General features: G+C 39.7%; 1 protein-coding gene across 1 annotated transcript; it reads left to right on the top strand.

Moving 5' to 3' along the window:
- The first annotated feature begins 322 nt into the window (after positions 1-322).
- Positions 323-23448, top strand: sacm1la (SAC1 like phosphatidylinositide phosphatase a). Its single transcript, XM_018695501.2, is given in 22 exon segments — positions 323-450; positions 4920-5017; positions 5982-6056; positions 6159-6286; positions 10430-10579; positions 11649-11690; positions 11692-11709; positions 11810-11843; positions 12002-12103; positions 12335-12420; positions 12551-12637; positions 12721-12789; positions 12894-12973; positions 13647-13745; positions 13830-13968; positions 15261-15330; positions 16299-16371; positions 16478-16559; positions 16561-16572; positions 17052-17144; positions 17230-17287; positions 18914-23448. Coding segments are annotated over 22 exon segments (1761 nt in total). The 5' UTR covers positions 323-421; the 3' UTR covers positions 19051-23448.
- Positions 23449-23957: the final 509 nt, after the last annotated feature.

A 23957-nucleotide genomic window follows, 5' to 3' on the forward strand; every position in this document is an offset into this window, starting at 1 on the left:
CAAAGATGTTTTATGTACAGGATATGAGTAAGAAGTAAGTGGGACATTGTAATAGTGGTTTTGGATTTTGAATACCATACAGAGGACACAGTTTAGTTTAATACTCATCCTCAACTTTGAATCAGATTAAAGCTATTAATTCAGTTTAAAAACTAAAAAAGACTTCCACAGTTTAGATTTTCGAGAGATAAGAGCCTATTTCCAATATTTACCACATGCAAACGGAAGGAACCTTGGTTACGGTCTATGGTTGCGGTGTATTAGCGACACGCACCACCCATTCGTCATGCCTCTCATGGGCGCCAGGTTCACTTCATTTCAAGTATGACGCCCTCTACGGTTTCTACTGCGCGTATCTGGCAACACACACAGCACCCACTCTCACGGCTGTCGTCACTGAGGTCAGGTAGACGGAGCGAAGATGGCGACCGCCTACGAGAGATACAATTTGTAAGTACATATCATATGGTTACTCGTTTTTAAATCCATTTTCTTATTTCTACGTCTGTTTGAAGGCAAATGAGAGGCGACGGTTATGACCGGGATGAAACAGAAGCAGGAATCGAGAAGTAGCGTAAGGTTAGATGACACAGCGGCTGAAGTTCGCTGACAGGCTCGGCTGGCAATGCAAGAACCTGTCAAGTTTCACTCCACACTCATTCATTATGGAGAAGATATTACCCTAACATCATTATGCAGACTTGGCAGGATGTGTATATGGCTGTCAAAGGCTTCGTGTCGTTTTTCGCCAAACACCCCGACGAGGGGTTTTTGCTATTTAATGGGAAGACGGAGGAAGAAAGTTAGTTATCCTAGCTAGCAGCAAAGGGTTGTTTATGGGGTTGTCGTCAATTTTACCATATCAGGATCTATTGTAAATTCCATTCAGAGGTCGCAATGTGACAGTTGTTTTATTCCACACATTTCTTTGAAACGTCATTATTTATTCGCTCTCATGACTAACGAGCCTGTTTCCTCGTCTTGTAATAACTTTTATAAAAGTCGACAGAACTTTCTGTACTTTTCCAGACACACCCTTGCTGATTCCTCATTAAAAATGTGCACAACCTGGTCCTACTAGTCTTTCCTATCGCCTGTACCTTGACAGCGTAATATTAAGTTTAATTCAGTGAGAACAGGTGAGTTTCTCACCTACTGTGGACTGGGAATTTGAAGGATAGTACCACTCTTTTTTTACTATGCTACATTCCTGTCGTAGTTACATGAGTTAATCATGGTGAATTTTTAAGCCTTAATTCTAAGCCCCAGGTACAAGTTTGAATAAAGGGGGATTGTAGTCCCCCAACTGGTACAGAGAAGTATTGTGGAGGGAATTCTGAAACAACTTTTATTTTAGACCATTGTGTGGAGTGATTAAAATTAACTGAAGTTATAATTTGTTAATTGAATGAATGTATAAAATGCATTTGTTTTCATCTTGGCTATGGATCTCCCTGAGACCCATTTAAGTTGAGTAAGAGAGGAAAGTACAAGAATGTATAGTCAGGACCCCATGTCATTGGCACAAGAGTTGCAACAAGTTCCACCGAAGATTGATGTTTCTTTCCTAGGCTGTCTGATTTGAATAGTTTGTATAGTCCCAAAGAGAGAAACACTCCAGTATTTGACAATAAAAACCAAAAAATAGAGAAAAGGAAGAAAAATATACATAATTTGTTAAGTAGAAACATGTTTATAGTCATATTAGTCATCTAATGACCCCTCTGATTTAACTTGCAAATCCTTATGGGGTTTTAGCCATTAACATTGCAGGAACCAATGATTTATGTTCAGAATTTTGTGAAGTCTTAAAACTTGATTCATTCCAGTGAAGATCATCTGCAATTTTTCAAACTGTTATTAATACATGATGATGCATTGCACAGTCCCCACTGCCACCACAATGAAATCAAATACCAGTCTACAATTGTTAGCAGAGCAGTAATGTAAAGTACACATGGTTTGAAGTAAATGGACTAAACCACTGAAAAAGTTTGGTGTGATCCTGTGACAGTTTTTGTCTCAGTGATACTACTTTGTGTTGATGTAGCACAAGCATGTTTAGTGTGGTCTAAATTACGTAAGGCCAACAATGGAGTGTTTGTGTGGCTTTGTCACTACTACAGCAGCTGAGTGTTTCACTACATCACCCTGAGCTCCAAACGTTACTGCAGCTAAACAGGAGGTCACATTTTTCTGTTGCAGGGATTAAAAACTGTGTTACTTTAACTGTTGCTGGGATCTCTGCTCCATCTAACATAGCAAAGGGCTTTATAACAAATCTGTTGCCATACCAGGTCTTAATTTAATAATCAACAATTTACTTGAAATTTGTGTCTTTTTCCTTCTGTTTATTCCTATAGTTTTAACTTCTACTTTTACTTTTGCCATTTGTCCTTTACTCAGTAGTTTGACAGTAGAGACAGACAGAGGAAAATGTGGCGAGAGTAGTAGGATAAGATGAAGGAAGGTACCCAGCTGGAATTATACTGGGACTGTTGTGATCACTGTGCATGGTTTGCTCCTCACACCACTTGACATCAGAGATGCTCCAGATGATCACTGGGTCAAGCGTAATATGTAGTTGTTTCACACAAAGGAAATAGACCTCCGCAAGGAATTCAAAAGTCACAGTCAACTACAAAGCTGCACCAGAGAGGAAGGAATCAGGGATTCAGGCTGCATCCACATATTCCAGAAAACATGTTCAGCAACAACACTCAGATGGGCTGTGGAATTCAAACCATTGGTTGGTATTAAGCATGTCACGAAAACATTCCCCACACCATAATACCTCCTCCATCACCTCTAGTTACTTTTCTAGACTCTTGACACAAGGCAGGTTGATTCCATGCATTTATACTGTTGATGCCCCAGTGGTCTTGTGTTTAAGGTGCATACCAAGACCCAACCTTACTAGGGCTGAATGATTTTGGGAAAAAATGTAATTGCAATTTTTCTAACAGATATTGCAATTGCGGTTTGATTTGTGATATAAGTCACTTTACATCAGTCATAATGCTGCCTGTGGTGATTTTTCAAATGCTGATACACTGAGGGGGAATGACAGCAGACTGACAGGCACACAGAGAGCCGGTAGAGACAGACACAGCTGATTAAAACTCTACAGGATTTGTCCCAGTAGAAAATACAAATGCAAACCTAACTTAATGTTAGCTAGTTCATTCTACCATTTTCTCTACTTCTTTCTCTCCTTCTCGGCTCAACTGGGCATTTTGCAACAATATCAGCAGCAATAATTTTCCCACAGTGGGCAACACTACAAAATATGTATAGAAGAAACACTGCAGACATAAAGTTGGCGTCTTGGTCACAGCTCAGTTATCTCTCTTGCCAGCCTGTTGACACTGTCAGGTGCTTTTAAAATCGCATTAGTTCAAATTGCGATTGTGGCTCAATTTCGATAAATAGTTCAGCCCTAGACCCTACCATCTGCTGCCTCAGCAGAAATCCAGATCCACCAGACCAGGCTATGTTTCCAGTCTTCAGCTGTCCAGTTCTAGTGAGCCTGTGTCCACTGCAGCCTCAGATTTCAACCCTTGGCTGACAGGAGTGGAACCTGATGTGGTCTGACGCCTGTTGTGGTCCATCCACCTCAGGGTTCCACATGTTGTTCACTCTGAAATGAAGAGTCAGAAATACTCCAGCCAGCTCGTCTGACACCAACAATCATGCCACAGTCAAAGTCACTGAGAATCACACTCACTGAGATTACATTCTGATGTTTGATGTGAACATTAATGGAAGCTCCTGACCTGTATCTCTGATTTTATGCGTTGCACTGCCGCATGATTGGCTGATTGGAAAACTGCACGAATAAGCTGTTTACAGGTGTTCCTAATAATAAAGTGCTCAGTGAGTGTACACCCCTTTTCATTTTATAACCACCACTTGAACTTGATGGAAGACATCATGCTTCCAGTTTACTCAGTTAGAAGGCCTTTTGAAATCACCATCAGTGTGTTCATCTGAGCAGCTGGACAGGTCTAATACAGGATGGGATCTGCACCCTGGGGTCCATCAGTCTTTGTACTCACACTGCCCCCTCACCACCTCCATAACATCAAGTGGTTAGCTTGTATTTTGATACTCTCTTAATCCCATCATGATGGCATGTTTTTGTCTTTTTCGCAGTGGTTAACAGTGTTCACAGCTTTGAGCCTCATTTTGTGACGTCGTCACAGAGGATGCTTTTAGGAGTGTCACTGCGCCTTGCATTGTTAGCATAGTGTGGGTGTGGTGTGTATTGAGGCGCATCCATAGACACTCCACACTGAACATGTCTCAGCTTGAGCGCCCCAGTGGCCTTGTGTTTAAGGTACATACCACAGAACCGCAGTGTCCACTGTTCAACTCCTGACTGGGACACCTTGATCGCCATACCCCTGTTTTTCCCCACGTTTCCTGACTGTCTCTACACTGTGAAATAAATGACAAAATATATCACATTGTGACATACTTGTAAGACATACTTGTAGGTGCTTGTGATAGTCAGCGCTCTGCATGAACAAAGGCCAGTCATTAATAAAGGCGAGTGGAATTACCTGCACTTTAACAGCTCACATGATAAATGAAAATGTTCTTCTGTAACATATTTCTTAGGGCATTTTTATCTGTATTCTTAGATATTGTTTTTCATGTTGTTGCTTCAGTTTATCTATCTAGAATGAATAAAACAGCTTGTAAGCAGTCAAACTGTGGATTGTATAGCAGTCTGAGTGATGTAATGCTCCTTGCATCATGTGACCACTTTTGTTGCTGCCACACTACCAGTTGATATTTGTTTGGAGCAGGAGAACATGAGCATACCAAGCCTTGTCTGTAGCACATTGTTTAGTGAACCTTATTAAACATGTTCATGCTGCAACTTAGCTTTAATCTTCTTTGTTCTTTCCCAGGCACACAACCCCAGAGAAGTTCTTCATTGAGGCCTGTGATGAGGGGGCTGATGCTGTGCTGGCAATCGACAGGGTCTCAAATGAGATGACCCTTACAGGTAGAAAGTCTTTAAAAGTTTATTGACTGTGCATCACTAACATCCATTGTCTATACCGCTGGCCTGTAAGGGTCGCAGGAGGGCTGGAGCCTATCCCAGCTGACATTGGGCAAAAGGCAGGGTACAACCTGGACAGGTTGTGGGGATGACATACAGAGACAAACAACCATTCACACTCACTTTCACATCTACGGGCAATTTAGAGTCACCAGTTAACCTACATGTCTTTGGACTGTGGGAGGAAGCTGGAGTACCAGGAGAGAACCCACACAGGCACAAGGAGAATATGGATACCCTTTGCTGCACATCTCCACATATATTAGCCAGACATGCCCTTTATTTTTATTCTCAGGCTAAGCAAAAAAAAATTCTACCTTGCAGCTCACCATCTATTTTCATCTTAGTGGTATTATACATGTTCCAGGGCACTGTCTGAACAAAAAGGGTTAACATATTTTGCAAGAGTTTTTTGCCTGCGTATTTACAGGTTGTTCATCATGAGGTAAATATCAGTGCTCCGGGGATTAAAGAACCATATTGATGGGACATTCTGAGCCTTAGTACTGTCAAGAAGTGTACAAACTGTTGGAGATTGGTCATCAATGGAATTTGGCTGTGCAAAGAATATGGATGCAACATTAATCTGTGCACATCCAGACTACTGCTCAGCCTAAACCTATCCTGTCTTTGTGCATCATGACTAGTGCTGCTGGCAATTCTTCATTAGTTATTTAAGTTTAAGACGTGATCTTTTGACAGAACCTTTGTTGTCATGAAACTTGATGGTAGATTATTTGTCAAACCTCTTTTTAAACATATCAACAAGGAATCATTATAAAGGTAACATGTAAGCATCTTGTTTATTACTTTATATGTAATAGTCGAGGCACATAACAGGAAGTTGAGAATTATGATTAATTTTTGTTATGCATCTAACTTTTTAAACATTGTGGTTCTGTCACAGGTAAAAAGGATGTCCCTCCCTCAGCAGTCACCAGGCCTATATGTGGCATTATGGGAACCATTCGCCTGGTAGCAGGTGGGTTCTTTTGTGATACAGCATTGTGTTGTCAGTGCTCTGTCAAGCATGTGTTTGAAGCCTGTACTGTAACAGCTGTGACTGACCCCTTACACCACACAGGGATGTACCTGATTGTCATCACCAGGAAGAGGAATGTGGGCAGCCTCCTGGGCCATGCTGTGTGGAAGGCTGTGGATTTTGATGTCATCTCTTATAAGAAGACAGTGCTACATCTCTCAGAGATCCAGGTCAGCAAGACTCAAAATCTGCACTAGACAATGATTCTGTAGAAAAATGCACTTACACTGCTCCAGGTTCTTCATGTTTTCCCAAATTAAATCTTGGTAGTGGTGGTGTGTTCACTGACACACAGGAACTGTTTAATTGTTGTCAGAAGTGAAAAAGGACATTTGAACAGTTCCAAAACTTTCTTATATACTGTTTGCTTGGCTTGCAGTTGTCTGCCTAACCTCTCCCAGAGCCAAACTCTGAATCCTCTCATTTAGGCCTAATAAAAGTAAATATACTGAATATCAAATCAAGAATACTTTATTGACAGATTATGTCTGTACTGACTGGGATTGTAACCTGCAATTCATCATATTTTAACTCGTAGAGGTGCCATTGGGAGAACTCTAATAATCAAAAGAGAGTAGACTAAGAGAAAAAAACAAACAAAATAAAAAAGAAGATGATTAACTACATAAAGATGTGTTCCTAATACAGATGGACGCCTGTGTGTATACATTTACATTCATTCAGTGCATTCAGTTTAAGGTAAAAAAAAACTCCATTTTAATTTTACTATTCCACCTCTTCACCCTGGAAAGCTCTTTGGTTGCTTTGGCTGTATGTTTAGGATCATTGTCTTGCTGAGGGAGTTTTGAGGCATTTGGCACTGTGTGTTTAAAGGGCTATATCTCCCACACAGTTCTTTCTCTACTGATGTAACCATGCTCAAATCAAAGCTGAGACATGGCACGTCAATGAAGTATCCATTATTTTATTTCAAATTGATACTGCTGAGGCACAGAGCCTGAAGAACAAAAAATGTGCAATTGTACTAGAACTTGTGGTCTTGTGGTCTCATTCTTTTTATTTTAGGAAGACCTGACGAAATCATAAAAAGTGTGAATTGTTAAATTATATTTCATCTTAAGATCTTCTCGTGACTTAATGTCTTTATTATGAATTGTCTGAATAGATCTCATAAAATTAGGGTCTTTCATGGTTTCTCTCAGCAGCATCAGCTCATAGCCTTTTTGAAATGAAAGCTGTTTGGCCCAAGTCAATAACCATGGCAGTCATCTTTCCAAAATGATCAGCTAGAATGCTAATTAAAATCTCTTGAGAAAACGTGAAAATTTGAACTATAAGCTTCGTCTAATTAACTGCTGTATTTAAATTACACCAAGTATCTGGTAAAATACTTGCAGATACTACTGCAATACTTGCAGAGAAATACTAAATTCCTCTTTGCCCTAAGTTCTTCCCATAATATTAAAAGACTGATATCACTATTGTCATTATTTAGTGATGGATCCTCAGTGATGGATCTTACTTTAGATCTTACTTTAGTTTTGAAATCCTTTGCCTGTAAAATGAATTATTAAGTATCCAGCTTGTTAATCTTCCAAGTTAAAAATGTGCTCTTGTAGAGATCATGGAATGATCATCTGATGAATTTGAAGGTCCTGAATTTGCAGTAGATAATCCAATCTTGAGTAGATGTGATAAGGTTTTGAGTAATGCTTTAAATCTGTTGTGTGAAAAGAGTGCAAATTTCTCCACACATTGATAATTCCGATCTAGGACTGTAATAAAATCACCTGCTACTAACATAAAACCATTACTTTATGCCAGCATATAAACAATAATGAGCATGATCAGGTCTCTCGTGGGGAACAGATTTTTATGAGGATAAATTAACTTTGTTAAGTACATCAAACAGAATTAAAACACAGGAAAGGAGGGATTTCTAAAGAAAGCAACCATTCTCCTCAGCCTAGTTGTAATGTGTGGTGGTAGTGGAAAAAGTGTAGTTTCTCGTATGTACTGCTGTATGTAACAGTAGTGTTTTTTATTTACAGTAGTCAGCCACATACGAGACATGGTAGTTTTTGCTAAGGGAGATGATTTATTTATAATTGAATTGAATTGAACTAAACTTGAATTAATGTTATTACATTATTTGGCTAATTTACCTCTAAAATTAACAGTTAAAAAGGGGGTGAGAGAAGACATAAGGAAGATTACCATCAAGGAATTGATTTATTACAAGGTATCAAATGATAAGATTTAATGGATCTCTAACACTAACTCTGTCTCAACATCTGGATTTTTTTTCCTGTCTTTATCTTTGTATTTGATACAAAGAAATCACTGAGTCTTCCAGATTAAATGCACACAGTATACACTTATATCACCTCAGTCTGTTATTTTCTCATGACATTTTTGTCCAACAACAGTCAAAACTTTGTCCATAATCAGTTTCCTTACTATTTCTGATTTTGGCTGTCCAGTGAGGTTTATGTGATAGTTAGTGGTACAGTTTGATAGTCCCGTAGACTACCACTGGTTTGGATATTCACACAACTATGGGTTTAGTGTGGTTTGTATGGGTGTCTCACAGGCATCCATTCTCTCTGATTGAGACCTCATGTTTCAGGATCGGTCATTCTTTGCAGTCTACAGTCACACTGTGCTATCTAATTTCAATGAAGCATGCAGTGCATTATTAATCTGCTGCTGCATCTATTCTTGGTATACTAATGGAAAGATCAGACAGTCAATGAGAAACAGTGGACTGTTGGTTGTAGTTTGTGTGGCTTTTGTCAAGCAGATGATAATTAATCCTTTTTCACTTTTTACTTTTTGTCTGTTAGTGGCAAATACAAACTAGTCTCTAAGTATCACTGGTGGTAAAACAGGACAGAAAAGAGCTGATCATGTGAGAGGCATGTAAGAAAGCAGGAGATGGAGCGAGTGAACAGTGAAAGGATAAAACCAGGCTTCACTGTGTGATAACTGGCTTAGCAGCCAGATCCTATTATCCAGGCAGAGACATACAAAGCTGTAAAAAGCACCAAACTCACTCTGATACAGCTGTCACTGCTGCAGCCCTACTGGTTCCACTTCATGAGTCTGAATGGAAAGGTGGAGGGGTAAGCTAAGCCTCGCCAGCAGCACAACAAGTGCTTAAAAATCTAAATAAGACCTAAAGTGACCCTTCACTAAACCCCCTAACACCACATAGGCTTAGTGACTGCAGCTACCCTGTCAAGCTTTCAACCACTGAAGCAGTTAACAGTTATAATGGTGGTGGATTTACCATTGAAATTCTTAGAATTTTTCAAGGACAGTTGGTCCTTGAGATGAGTCCGAGATATACTGTCTCTGCTATGGTTAGCTCACTGGTTTTAAAAGGAGGAACTAGTAAAATGGCTTTCTTTTAACTCATATACAACAAAGATTTAGTGTCCTTGTAAGTGTAAAAGAACATGTACTTCCATGTCAAAGACACTGCCACTTGCTCAAACTTAACACCTGCTGACCAGATGCATCTTAAGAAAAATATATAAAATATATTAACATTTGTTTTGCAGTTTCTCCTCAGAATTTGGTTTTAGATCTGTGTCTGTATTTGTCACTATTCTAGGAATGACATTACAGAAGTCTTTAAAGCACCAACCTGAACGTAAAAAAGTTCTTTGCTCAGTATGAGCAAGACAGCCAAGTGTAAATGTAACTTTTAGATCGACCCCACATTGGCAATATTGTACTTTTTTTTTTAATCCTTACTGTTTATTCAGTGTTACTCTGCAAGAATATATATATTTTTTAAAAGCTTATTTTATCTGTGTCAAATGCTTAAATCTCCAGCTATAATTAGCACAGGAAATAAACGACAATCTAATATATTTCTAATGTATACATTTATAAATAGATCTGGTATCTGTCTCTGTATCTGAGTCATTGAGAATTTGCTCTTAAACAATGTAACAGACCTCTTCAGCTCTCAGACATAAGAGCTACTTTTAAGTAAAAAGACATTTGATAAATAGTTTTTATTCTTAAGACTCTGAGTAGGAGGGCTTTATCATTATTGTTCACTTAAGTCCAAAATTTTACTTTTAGCAGTTAGATAAATATGGACCCTGGGCCCATATTTATATATAAAGAATTCCTAAATGTAATACTGAAGTCTGGTAAATAATACTAACAATAATAAATACAGGCCATGGTGTGCAACTGATTTTATGCCTGGCAGTCACCAGACATCCTCAACATATACAGTGCAACATATGAGTGTGCAGTTTCCTGTTCTCTGCAAAGTGCATTGTCATGAATTTTCCTGAGAACTAACAGGTCTGTTTTCTTTCCTCCTTTAGTCACAGGAGAATAAGACCTTCCTGTCAATGATTAACAATGTGCTGACTACAGACGGCTTCTACTTCTGTACTGACTACGACCTGACACACACTCTGCAGCGGCTGGCCAACACCAGCCCTGACTTCCAGGAGATGAGTCTACTGGAGAGGGTGAGACATCCAATTAACTGCCCTGCTGAAGTCCACACTGTATTCATGTATTAATCATAAACAAGTCATGAACACGTATTTGGTCAGAAATGACAAAATACTCGGTCAGACAGAGGTGGTTTCATGGTTGTGCTTAGTCATGCTGGCCATCTGTATCATATCAACCTTCAGACAAATGTTGCTCCACAGAGCCACAACAGCACCACAACAATTTCAGCAAAACTCAAACATTAGAACCTCAAAGTAGGGAGGATTATTACAAGACTGTTAGATTAGACTGATTAAACGTGTGTGGACTAACACTTTGAATTTGTTTAAAAAAATAAGCGTTTTAGCACTACTCTACTACTCGGCTCTACCCGACTCGACCCGCCTCGCATCTACTTGGTTTTGGTCGTTTTCCACTACAGTCTTTATATACAGTCTATGCAGTTGAGTAACACCTCAACGTGGGTGGTGTCATCATAGCAAGGTGGCCCGAAACTCCTGTGATGTTATTTGTATGCGCTGTTGCTGTTGCCAGGTTTTAAAAATGGTGGGGTTGATTCTTGTGAATGAGTCGATCTCATGACTCGTTCAGTTACGTCGCTCCCTGGCCAATCAGTGGCCTGCAGTCTGTTGACGTCACATTTTCGGCCCAGCTGAGTAGGTACTAAAAAACTACCTGGTACCAGATACTACCACCTAATGGAAAACCCTAAAAACCGAGTAGAGCCAAGTAGGTGCTAGTGGAAGAGCACCTTATATGTACATGTGTGCACCTGTCTGAATTACTATTCAAATGATTCCCATATTGTAGTAATTATATCTATAATTGATTTGTGTGTAACACACAATTTAGTTGGCACGTTACTCAGTTGGCACACCCAGCTAAAACCGCTGCAGTCTCATAGAACAGTTGTGCAGTAAATTCTACTATTATGAAGGTTGTAATGTTCAGTTTAAACAGTAATAATCAGCTAATCACTTATAAATGATCATTATTATAAAGTGTTGCCATATGCCTTTGCTTGTGAAACTGATGAATAATGTGTTGATGTCTTACTGAGTGAATCATATTGCTTTTCAGGCAGATCAGAGGTTTGTGTGGAATGGGAACCTCCTGAGAGAACTTGGCTGCACAGCCAGAGGTAACAGTTGTCTCTGTTGAGCCGTGTTTTTCAGTCATGCTAATAAATGTTTTTGTACTTATTTTATTTCATTATAATAAGTATGACTTTTTCCCCACAGCTTCATAAGTTTGCACTTCCGGTTGTCCATGGCTGTATCCTTTCCACTGAATGTCAAGTGTTGATTTTTCTAATGGAGCATGGAGCATCTTATTTTATCTATGACACACATGAGATGAGATTAGATGAGATGAGATCAGATAAGATCGGATCAGATCCTGCACATGGCCTTTCCTTGACCTTCTGGGTCCAGTCATCGTCATGAAGCCATGTCGTATAAACGGGAAGATCTTTGAGTGGATCCTCATATCCAGGAGAAGCTGCTTCCGGGCTGGTGTCAGATACTATGTTAGAGGTAAAAAACCCTGAGATGTGACACTGAACTGAGCCGAGCAGTGCTACGTTACATCTTGATGAGTAAAGAGTAACAGAGCAGGTTGCCGACACAGTTTAATCTCCAGTGCCTTGCAGTGTGCAAGTCAAAATCAGCTTCTGTTGCTCCACTGAACAGTAACAGAGGGTAATGTTGTTCACCACTGACACCACTGACTGCTCATCGATGTGTTCTGTCCTGCTGTCGTCACAGGCATCGACTCTGAAGGCCATGCTGCTAACTTTGTGGAGACTGAGCAGATAGTTTTGTATGAGGGAGCAAAGGCTTCATTTGTACAGGCAAGTATGATGATTGATCATACTTAAAGACTTTGAATTATGGCTCATCGGTTCCTAGCCTTTTCTTTCTTTCATTCTTTTTGTGCCTCTTGTCGTTCAGAGATGACTTTTCAACTTTTTTCATCCCCAGACACGAGGCTCCATGCCCTTTTACTGGAGTCAGAGGCCCAACCTCAAATACAAACCTAAACCTGTCATCAGCAAAACCACCAGTCATGTAAGAGAAGGTGTTGTGTCCTTTTTTTTTAAATAGAGATAAGTGTTAAAATTGAATGCTAACCACTTGAAAACTTTGTATAGCTGGATGGTTTCCAGAGGCATTTTGACTCTCAGCTCCTCATCTATGGGAAGCAAAGTATTCTCAACCTGGTGAGAGTCCATTTTTAACCCTCTTTCATTATCCATTTAAAAACAAATATAGGAAAGACTCTTTAAGATTAGTAGGGCCAACTAGTATTTTCTTGTTTTTCCAGGTGAATCAGAAGGGCTCAGAGAAGCCACTAGAGCAGGCCTTTGCTAAGATGGTGTCAGGCATGAACAATGGTATGCTCAAGTAAGTGTCACTCAATGTCATGTTCACTTTTATGTTCACAGAGCACACATTCGCTCACATTCATTCAATGTGCTTACATGCACTAAAGTAACCAGATTAATCAGAGAAAGCACATTACACAGTGATCAGAGAACACTGTAGTAACTGGGTGACTGTAAATAAGCATGTACATGTAGCAGGTCAGGAAGCAGATTTCTCCCCTGCCCCTTATCTTACTTAGGTCTTATTCTGCTTTCTTATCTTTCTCTCTAGGTCTTATTCTACTGTATTAGTGGCAGGAGGTCTTATGTCTGCCCAGATCTTTTTTTAATGTATGTTGGAAGCAGACTGACAGACAAAGTGGAGATTTTCTAGATGAAATACTCAGACGTTGAGCAGTGAAAACTTTCATTTGGACTTGAATATGAGAGTGCATCACTCCATGTAAACCTGTCTTCTTTCATTCACATGTTCCACTGTTACTTTCTCTGTCTGTAGTCTTTTCTTATGCCCACGTTTTCCTATAGAGAAAGCTATCTGTAACCTGGTTACTGAAGCACATGTAAACACACTGATTGTGTTATTGTCCAGTGTTTGGTAATCCTTTTAATTTTCCATTCACCTCTGTCTGATGAAAAACTTCACCTCCTAGTCCGACAATGGCACTTTAACACATCGTTTCCTATGTCCTCAGTTACATAGCCTTCGACTTCCACAAAGAGTGCAGCCACATGCGATGGGACCGTCTTCAGATCTTAGTGGATGCTGTTGCTGAGACACAAGATGAATATGGGTAATTTAAACAGCAACTGTTGTGGGCTAACATCTAGTTGTATACTGTGAAGGAAAATTATTGTTGTTTTTTCTCTGTGTGTAGCTACTTCATGGTGAACTCAGAGGGGAAGACGGTGGCCCAGCAGAAAGGAGTCTTCCGTAGTAACTGTATGGACTGCCTGGACAGGACCAATGTCATCCAGAGCCTGCTGGCCCGACGCTCCTTACAGTCTCAGCTCCAGGTATTTTGAACCAACAACTGACAGATAAAGTGAGATTTCACTGCTTCTAAGCCTTAGAATAGCAAAATAATCATAGGGTTTAATGGTGATTAAAGCCCTTATGTATTGCTGGTGTGCTTCAGGGTTCCTGCTGGTTATTGAACTTCTGTAACATGCTGGAATTAAGAGAGCTGTAATTTTAGACCACTGTTGGGCCATTTAAGGATGTTCAGAAAAAAAAAAAGTCAACAATCAGGAGAGATTCTCATGGCAGAATATGGCAAACAGTACATGTATATGTCTCTTGCAGTAGGATGTTAATAAAACTTTTTCCCAGCTGAGGTCCACTCATTATCTTTCTCCAGAGATTTCAGTCATATCCATCACTTCAGTCTGCTCACTCATCATGTAGATAGTTCTTTTGACTTCACAAGCTGTTATGATTTGTCTTAAACATTAAGCATCATAGTTCATTCTTGACCTTGGAAATAGTAAACAATCAGCTCAAGGTCCACTTGCTTTTTATTCTTTAGAGGATGGAGTAACATTTCAACTTAGCTTAACATTTTGGAAAATATTGAACATGTAAACATATCAAACATATTGAGTAAATGGATGTTAGCAGATTGGTGGATTGAACAGATTCACGGTGTTATATCCTTTTAAATGCATGTTTTCATTCAATTCAATTCAATTCTGTATATAGTGCTGAATCATAACAAAAGTCATCTCAAGGCTCTTTTCACATAGAGCAGGTCTAGACCATACTCTTTAGATCATTATATTCACAGAGAGAGACCCAACAGTTCCCACCATGAGCAGCACTAGGCGACAGTGACAAGGAAAAACTTCCTTTTAAGAGGCAGAAACCTCGAGCAGAACCGGACTCAGGGTGAGCGGCCATCTGCCTCGGAAGATATTGGGTTAGTAACATGTATTTATGGGATATGAATCGATACTGAGTGAGAGAGAGGGACAGAGAGAAGCTCATTGCATCATGGGACATCTCCCAGCAGTCTAGGCCTATAGCAGCATAACTAAGGGATGGTTCAAGCCTGAGCCAACCCTAACTATAAGCTTTATCAAAAAGGAAAGTTTTAAGTTAAGGTACAGAAGGTGTGTGCCTCCTGGACGCAGATTGCGAGAAGGTTCCACAGTATGGTTTTTCACCGGGGAGTAATCTTGCTGCTGTAATAGATTTGGTCTGTTCTTTTGGAAAGATATGAAAAGGGTATGAAATTTCACTTCCTGCTCACACTGAAAGGACCTGAGTCTTATTGACCAGTGTATGAATCCTGACTGTGTGTCAACAGAGAATGGGAGTTCTGAATGTGGGCCAGCGGATTGAAGAGCAAGCTGAGTTTGAAAAGATCTACAAGAACGGTAACTCTTCTGTCTCCTGTATGCTCAACAGTTACACCCGGGACACACTGCCTGCCATGCCCTGCGTGTGTGTGACTGCTACCTCGCTGACCAGCTGCAGCTCTCACACGTCAGCACCAGTAGCATGTCCGCTGTGGCACTGCTGTTGCCAGCCATATTTTTCTACACTGCATTCCCCTTTGATGATCACCATCAACAATTGAATTTTTGATCTCATTTTATCATAAGTTCAGTTTGCCTGTGTTTAGATCAGAAGCAAGCAGTGGCGAGCAGGAGAGAGTGTGAAAGACACAAACAAGCCCTTTTTACACAGCCTTTTCAAGCCCTATTCTGCCTCACTGTTTAGTATAAAAGGTGCAGAGGCAGAATGGGGGAGAGGCAGAATGTTGGGGCTTATCACCCCACCTTTAAGCCTGCATTGGAGGTAGTGACAGAGCTGAGTCTACATCTGTATAAAAGGGGCAGCCAGCACGGCAGAATACACGCTGACCGGCACTGAGGCTGCTGTGTTACATACTTCTGATTCTGTGAAGTATAAAATCACACACCAGGGCAGCATTATGCCCACTTTATTTGCTTCTATGTAGACACACACAAAGGCAGTGTGTTGGAGGGTCTTCTTAACTCTGGCATCTGTGTGTAAAAGGGGCTAGAGAGAGAGAGAGAAAGAGAAAGAAAGAGAGACAGCACACCCAAAAACCACTGCCACTCACTATCAGTGACAGTGACAGGTGTCGGTTTAATGAAATGTTGCTGGTATGAGGTCACTATGACTATCCCCATGTGGGCTCATATGGGTTATGTGGCCACTCTAACCTTTTAACATGGGCAATGAAATGAAAACCAAGAGGTTCTGTGACACTCCGTGCAGGCAGTGTGGCCTGGGTCTTAGCATGTGTTGTGTGTTTAGTAGAAACTGTGGCCTCTGAGTGTGCCCTCACTGTTCTCTGTGTGTGCTCTCTAACCAGCATGGGCTGACAATGCCAATGCATGCGCAGTACAGTACGCAGGAACTGGAGCCTTGAAAACAGACTTCACAAGGTACAGTACTGTAACATCCTGTACCACATATCAGTTGACTAACATGTGTGTTGATTTCTGGAGTCCATCATGGCTTCTGTTTAATCAGCATTCATTTCTATTTCAGGACAGGGAAGAGGACCAGATGGGGGCTCCTGATGGATGGTTGGAACTCTATGATCCGCTACTACAAAAACAACTTCTCTGACTGGATTCAGACAGGTATGAGGTCTATGACATGACTTACTGATACATCATCACTGAAAAAATCCATAGTGCCAAAAAAAATCTACTGTTTCAGTTTTATTTCCCAGTCACAGAATGCTTAGAGAACTTTGCAGTAAAATAAACTGAACACAAGCTCCACTGAATTTGGCAGTGAGGAGAGTGTGATATCAGCTCATTAAATAAATACACACAGTAAGTGAACATAATAATTTGATAACTACACACCTTCTCTATAATGGTAACATGCTCAAGTTGCATTGTATTTTCTTGGAAATTAAAATGAGCTTATTCATATTCTATGTGTGTCTTCTCTGCATCCCACTCTTCTGCGATGCTATAAACGCCAAGCCACTTTTAACCTGTCATGATTAAAACTGTTTATGGAATGAGCCCTAACAAGAAAATCAATATGATTTGGAATAGTGTGTGTGATCAGTCCAGTCAGGGTGTCAGTGTGGTTTTGCTGGTTTCAGGATTCCATTGACCTGTTTCTGGGTAACTTTGCTGTTGATGAGTCAGATGGACCCACACCTCTTCGTGTGCAGAAGGACTGGAAGTTCCTCACGGTCAGTACATCCCTTTTCTCTCTTCCCAGCAGCAGGAGTGAATGTGACTCTTTGTCTAATCTACTGAATATTGTTCTTGTTGCAGCTGCCCATAGTTATGCTGGTGGCATTTTCCATGTGCATCGTGTGTCTTCTCATGGCTGGTAAGTTCTTCTCTGCTGATCAACCTACACTCGTATCATCTGTGTCGATTAAAGCCAGCACTGGTGAAATCTTATTCTGTGAACAATCTGTTTGAAGCTATAGGAAATTCATTTTTGTGAATTTCTTATTAAATAGGTCTCGGCTGTGCAGGTGGTTTTGCGTCTAGCTCTTAGAATAGTTACCTGTAACTGTTATTTTGTGATTTTTAAGATGTTATGAACACTTGTGTGTATAGGTTGGAGTGGATAGTGACTTGACCATTTTTGTGTAGTGCTGAATAACACAAGGACTGTTGCTATCACAGAAATCTGTGAATTAGCTTGAATTTTAAACATTCAAAACATTCCAGCGATGCTCTGGTTCAGTATGTTTGAAATGCCCAAGTGTGTACGAAACGTCCAACCACATCTAAAGGGAAAAGTGTTTCTACCCATTCTTAATGGTCACACTTTTACTGCCATTAACCTCTGTCACCATGCTTGCCCTGCAGACAAGCAGCATCCTTTCTCTACTACTTGTTTTATTCGCTGTGTGGTTATAAAACAAGAATATAAACAATCAGCATTTACTGAATGAGAGTCCAGTCCCACCCCCTCTCTCAAACTGGATCAACATAGGAGAGCCTTTTGATCTCACATGTCAAAGTTTAATCAGTGATGGGGGCAGGTTCATTTGCAACTGAGCAAATGTGTCTTGCACCTATTCACATAGAAATAAATGGCCAGCCTGTCAGTGGAAAAAACATCTCTATCTATCTATATTTATACCCAATAACATGGGAGTATACCTATACCTCATTACCTGTGCAATACATTCACACTATACCTCATTGTATATAGAGTTGCACTGTTTTGTATATCTTGTGTATATATATATATATATATATATATATATATATATATATATATATATATATATATATATAGTTTCTGTATATTTCTATGTTTGCACTGTAAAGGAGAAGCTCTCCAATCTCATTGTACTTTTAGTATAATGACAATAAAGGGCATTCTATTCTATAAAGTTCAAAAATACATTATAATTATTATTACATAATACAGACATTTCCTTTAACTATAAGAATTATCAACAAGTTGTTTACAAGCAAAAAATGTGCAGAGGAAAATGTAAACTATAACTAGATTGCATTACTGAAGAAAATGCAGGGTGATTGCTGGAAGCTCTTTCAGCTGCTTCAACAGGGAGGAACATGTGAGAGTGCACAGTGAGCTGTCACAGGGTCTGCACAGTGAGAGCAGCAATGTCAGCAGCAGCTTCAGTCCTCTATCTGTTTCTACACAGAAGCACAGTGGCAGCACAGTACTGCTGTGTAGGTTAGCACCATTTTGACAGCAGTGAGTGGAAAAAAAACCAAAAGATAAAAAGATTCCTCACACCTACGTGTGTGTAGCAGGACTGAAATGCAAACTGTAACCTGGTCTGTGTAGACGCTGTATTGACTAAAACAGATGTTCTGTTCTGTCAGATGTGAGATGAACGACTGGAAACTGCTATTGAGACCTCTCCTTTATCTCCAGTGTGGACATGACTTTAGATTAGAAGCTTCATGTGACAGGTTATACTGCCATGTTGAAAATCAGCATTAATTACTATTTGTGTTTCAGGTGACACATGGACAGAGACCCTGGCTTACGTGATGTTCTGGGGGGCTGCTAGTGCGATTACAGCCACTATCATCCTGTTTAATGGCCAAGACTTTGTGGATGCCCCCAAACTGGTTCATAAGGAGAAGATGGACTGAGTGGTGCTGTGTGTGAGTGAGTGTGTGAGAGGAGCAGCTGAGCCCAGCAGCTGAGCCCAGCAGGCTCATATACCTCTTCATCTTCACTGTCTTCTTCCCCAGGTCTGGACTCTAAACTGATCTGCTGCCTCCACAGTGCCCTTGTCTTTCCCCAACTGTTTTTCTGTCATTTGTCTACAACAAATCTGACCTTCTTCTGTGGTACTGCACACACTCTTTCACATGGTTTACATTCCGTATACTGTATCTTTAGGTCGGTTTTGTTGGTTTGTTGGTTTTGTTTGGGTTAGGTTATACAGGGGGTCTCTGATGATACTTTGGTCAACTGTTTCACTACTGCTCTTTTTCTATTTCCTTACCATTTTAAATTTTTAAATCTGTAAAAATGTTACAACAATAATTTTCTACTGTATTTAATCACACACTTTTTGGTTAATGGCCCTACACCCACGCTTGTGTTTATAGATACTTTGGCTGATTAGACCCCCGGTCAGCAGTCAGTCTGAAGTTGGGTGGAACTATGCTAAAGATTACATCAGTTGTCACTAAACTCTACATACTATAAATGATAAACTTTGAGTGAGGGAGATATCAAGTGTAGTGCAACTGAGCAACAAAACGCCTGTGTAGGTTGATATTGGGTGAATAGGGCCGTTAAAGCTACATTAACTGTTTGTTTTTTTTCTTACCACTTATGGGGGGGAAAACACATCAGTCACTAACATTATTCATTTGGTGTTGGGTGGGTAGTGTACAGGGAGTTATTAGAGCTTTTTCACTGCAAACAGCTTCCTGCTGCTGGAACTTGGGTTGATGAGGAGGTGTTGAATGTAAAACCAAAACAACGAGCTGAGCGAAGGTGTAGTACTTCAGAGTTGGGTAATAATTGTTAATTTATTGTTTATTGCAATAAATTACTATTGTTTACTATGAAGATACTTCATGTAATCATCTTCATCCCAAACAGATGATTTATTAATGTCAGTTAACCCCAAACGGTCACATTCAAAGATGTGTCACTTAAACATGCACATATTGCAAAGTATATGTTGTATCTAAATGGTGAATAGAGCACTTCATGTACATGTTAAGTTTTGAATGTAACAAGCCTTACAAACTTGCACATGAAATATATATATTTGGCTAATCTGTATGTAACTAGGGTGAACAAAATGTCTTCCTATTAAGCTAACTCAACAGAGTATCTATGATGATTATGTTTTATTGATGGCTTAGTGCTTTCCTTACCATCATGTTTTTGTATTTTGGAGAACCATTAGATGTGTTGCCTGCATACATCTGATTTATCCATTAGTATGGAGTCATAATCGAGTGTCTGTGTTTATTAGCTTTTTCTATCCAGACCTCTGTATGTCAGCCCGCGTCCAGTGGTTGGAGAAGCAGTCAACCAATTTAGGCCCTTGTTTTCACGACAACAGTTTCGCTATTTCCTTTGCATTTTAAAAAAGTTCAGTAGATGGCGATATAACTTGATGAGTCTGCAGCATAAACATGGCTTGATAGTCTGCCGCTGTTGTTGTTCTCCTTATATTCGCACTCGGCTATTAGGGTGAAAACATAATAGCCATGTGCAGTGTTGTCACGGTTTTCACAAGAGCTGTGTCCTGCCAGTTTACGTAGCGACAGTAAGGGTGACATTATCAGAAGATTACATTCTGGAACCTGGTTTCAAAAGTTTGTGTTTTCAAGCCCCCAAAACACAGTTGTCATGTGAACTAAAGGCCAAACTGCAACAAAGCTTTACTGTTTTATGCAAAAACCATCATAGTGTAAACAGGGCCGTAGAGTTTTGTAGGCAGGATTAAGAATGAGGGCATCATCTCCCTAAATCTCTCTACTTTATTACAACAATAAAAAGTGGCAGCAGAATTATAAACAATAACCGATATACGATACAAAAATGTGAAATACTCACCTGCAAGTCTCCAGAAGCTGAAGCTGCACCACAGCGAAGATGCTGGTTGTGCGAATGCTCAGAAAAATTGACTTTTTTTTTTTTTCGCTAATTCGCAATATTTGTTTCTGTGTGAAAGTACTCATGACGAAAACAACAGTTCAAAAAATATATTGACCTGCAAATTGATCACATGAAAAAGCGTCCTAGTGTGTAAATACCTTAAGAGTTGTCCATTCATAACCTGCACAGCTGCAAACATCAAGTAAGTGTGTTGCAAATTTTTTGGCCATTTTTCTGCCACTATTTTTCATAGATGTAGATAACCTGCTGGCTATATGGGAAGATCCACATTCTTCATTCCACCTACAAAGCTCTGGTTAGTTGATTGTTCTCCACTCACAGGAAAGAGCTGTCAATGAGCACAACACCAGACCTATTTGAATCTGAATGGGCTGTGTGAGCAGTTATTCAGAGGCCTGGAACCAGACTAATTTGTCAGCAACAATTAGACTTGGCCAGTTTTAAACAGAATCATATTGGTGTAGTTTTTCCTGGGTTGATCCATGGTATCAAGAAATGCTGTCTGTTGTCTGGTGTCTTTTTTTTTTTCATACTATCAGTGAGGAAAGTCAGAGAGTTTCATATTCTACTTACTGTGGATTCAATTGAAGTAATGGTAGCACCACTGGATAGTTATGTTGTGGGCAAGTCAAAACAATTTATCTCAATAATTAACAGTACTTAAACTGGGATCTCAGACCTAAAAATGTACTAGTAACCATGGAGGGTTACAGCTTCATAATGTACCATGTAGCTGTTCATTAATAGTTTCGGTCTGGTTCAGTCTCCTGTTTCCTCACAGAGGTTTAGGGTTTGTGGTGCTCCAGTCTAGAAAAGAATGAGTCCAGCTCCTCCAACTCTCATGGATCACTGCCTTACATACCTGCCCATACCCCCCCTCCCCACACACTCCCCAGTGGAGAGGGTATGAGTGTTTAAACCTTTCATATAATCATCAAAGATCTGGTTGGGCTTTGAATGTGTCCTCTGGTGTTAATTTAACAGGTACTGTAGTTTCAGGACAGTTGGTCACCAATTCTTGTCTTGTGTATGATTTCACATACAAGCTGTGTGGTGTTAGCTTTTGATGATGTGTTTCAGATCATTCCTGCAAACTGGAACATGCCAGTTGTTCATTGATTTGACAGTTTAAAGTCCAAAAGAGCAAATTTTGTGATTTTTTTTTGTGAATCAGATGATAACTTGTACACATGTGCGAACAAAATAACCTAAAAATGATTTGTGCGACCAAGATAACATAAAATTGCTTATGTGAACAATGTACCAATATCCTCCTTAGACAAAAGAATAACTAGTGCATATTAACTTGTGCCTGCAAGGAAAAAATATTTCTGAATTTCAGGTATTCTGTACTACTTTCAGCTGCATCCTACAGTTTTCATTTGCAGTAGTAAGTGGACCTTGAGGTGGTTGTTGTTGTTGTTGTTGTTGTTTTTTCACAATCTTTAGAATGAAAGTTAACCCTCATATGTAATTTGTGCAGTACAGGTGAAATCTGTCATGTCCTTAAAATGCCTGTACATGTTAAAATGAGATTTGTATTAACAGATGTAATACATAGAGTTAATGGGTGAAAGTGATGAGCAGTGCCAGTCAGCAGCACCTTACTGAAGTATGTTTGAACATTACATTAACATCATTCTATTGAGAAAACGGTAAAAAATCAAATCATTTCTTTGTGCCCAGCTGCAGGTTTGATGTGGCCTGGACGTTTCACAGTTGTAGAACACACTTATTTGTTTTTGCATATGATCATTATACCTCTACTTTGCATACGATTTATGTTAAAACCTAAATGAATAATGGAACCACTACTGCTCATCTGGTCAACTAAGGTGTATCATGAAATGTATGTAGTGTAACATGACTTGCAAATTTCAGTGTACTACAACAATACATTGTATTCATTTGGAACCAGGGCCTTGGCTTCCTTTGAGGACACATGTTCAATTTTACTTGAAAATGTAGGGTTTTTAGAAATGTAGTGGAACACTTTCAACATCTGTCTGCAAGTTGTACTTCATATTAAGAAGTTTATGCAAAGTGTGTTGCATATAAGCACAGATACATATGTTGCAAGTTTATGTATTTACAATTTCTGTTACAAGTTTGCAAATGATATTCCAACCCTGTGCAGCACAGCTGAAGTTGATGTTTTTATGTCTGTAGGTTGTTCATTAAGTGTCACATATATTGGGGACATTGGGGTTAGAGCCATAAATGTATCATTTTAAAGATCTCTTATCTGATTGAAACCCAGAGTCAGTGATCTAGTTAGTTTGCAGTGGAACATGTAAATGATCTTGTGTTTCTCCTCAGCAGTCTTCAGTGCTCTCCTTCCAGAACCAGACTTCATCCAGTGGTTTCTGTAAGCGTCAATAAACTTCAGTGAACACACATTTGTTTTCTTTCTTTCTGTTTTTTAAGGAAGATGTTAGTAGTATTAACGGACATACAGCATCAATTCTACAACCAGGAATATAACTGATATATCACATTGACATAAGTATTCAGACCCTTTGCTATGACACTTGAAATCTTTGAGGTGTTTCTACACCTTGATCCGAGTTCACCTGTGGTCCAGTTGATTGGACATGATCTGGAAAGGCACACCCCTGTTTATATAAGGTCTGACAGCTGACAAAGCATATTAGAGCTCAGAGACAGGTTTAAGGAAGGCTACAAACAGGATTCTGCTGCGTTGAAGGTACCCATGAGCACAGTGGGCTCCATAGACCTTAAATCAAAGTCTGGGAGCCAGGACTCTTCTTAGAGCTGGCTGCCTGGGCAAACTGAGAAAATGTGGAGAAGGACCCTGGTAAGAGAGGTGACCAAGAACCTGATTGTTTTTCTCCAAACAACAGACTAGCTTTTACATGTCAGAAAGACAGATGACCAGCGTGATGCA

Source organism: Lates calcarifer, unplaced genomic scaffold, assembly GCF_001640805.2.
Source record: "Lates calcarifer isolate ASB-BC8 unplaced genomic scaffold, TLL_Latcal_v3 _unitig_4112_quiver_405, whole genome shotgun sequence".
NCBI classification, from domain to species: domain Eukaryota; kingdom Metazoa; phylum Chordata; class Actinopteri; family Centropomidae; genus Lates; species Lates calcarifer.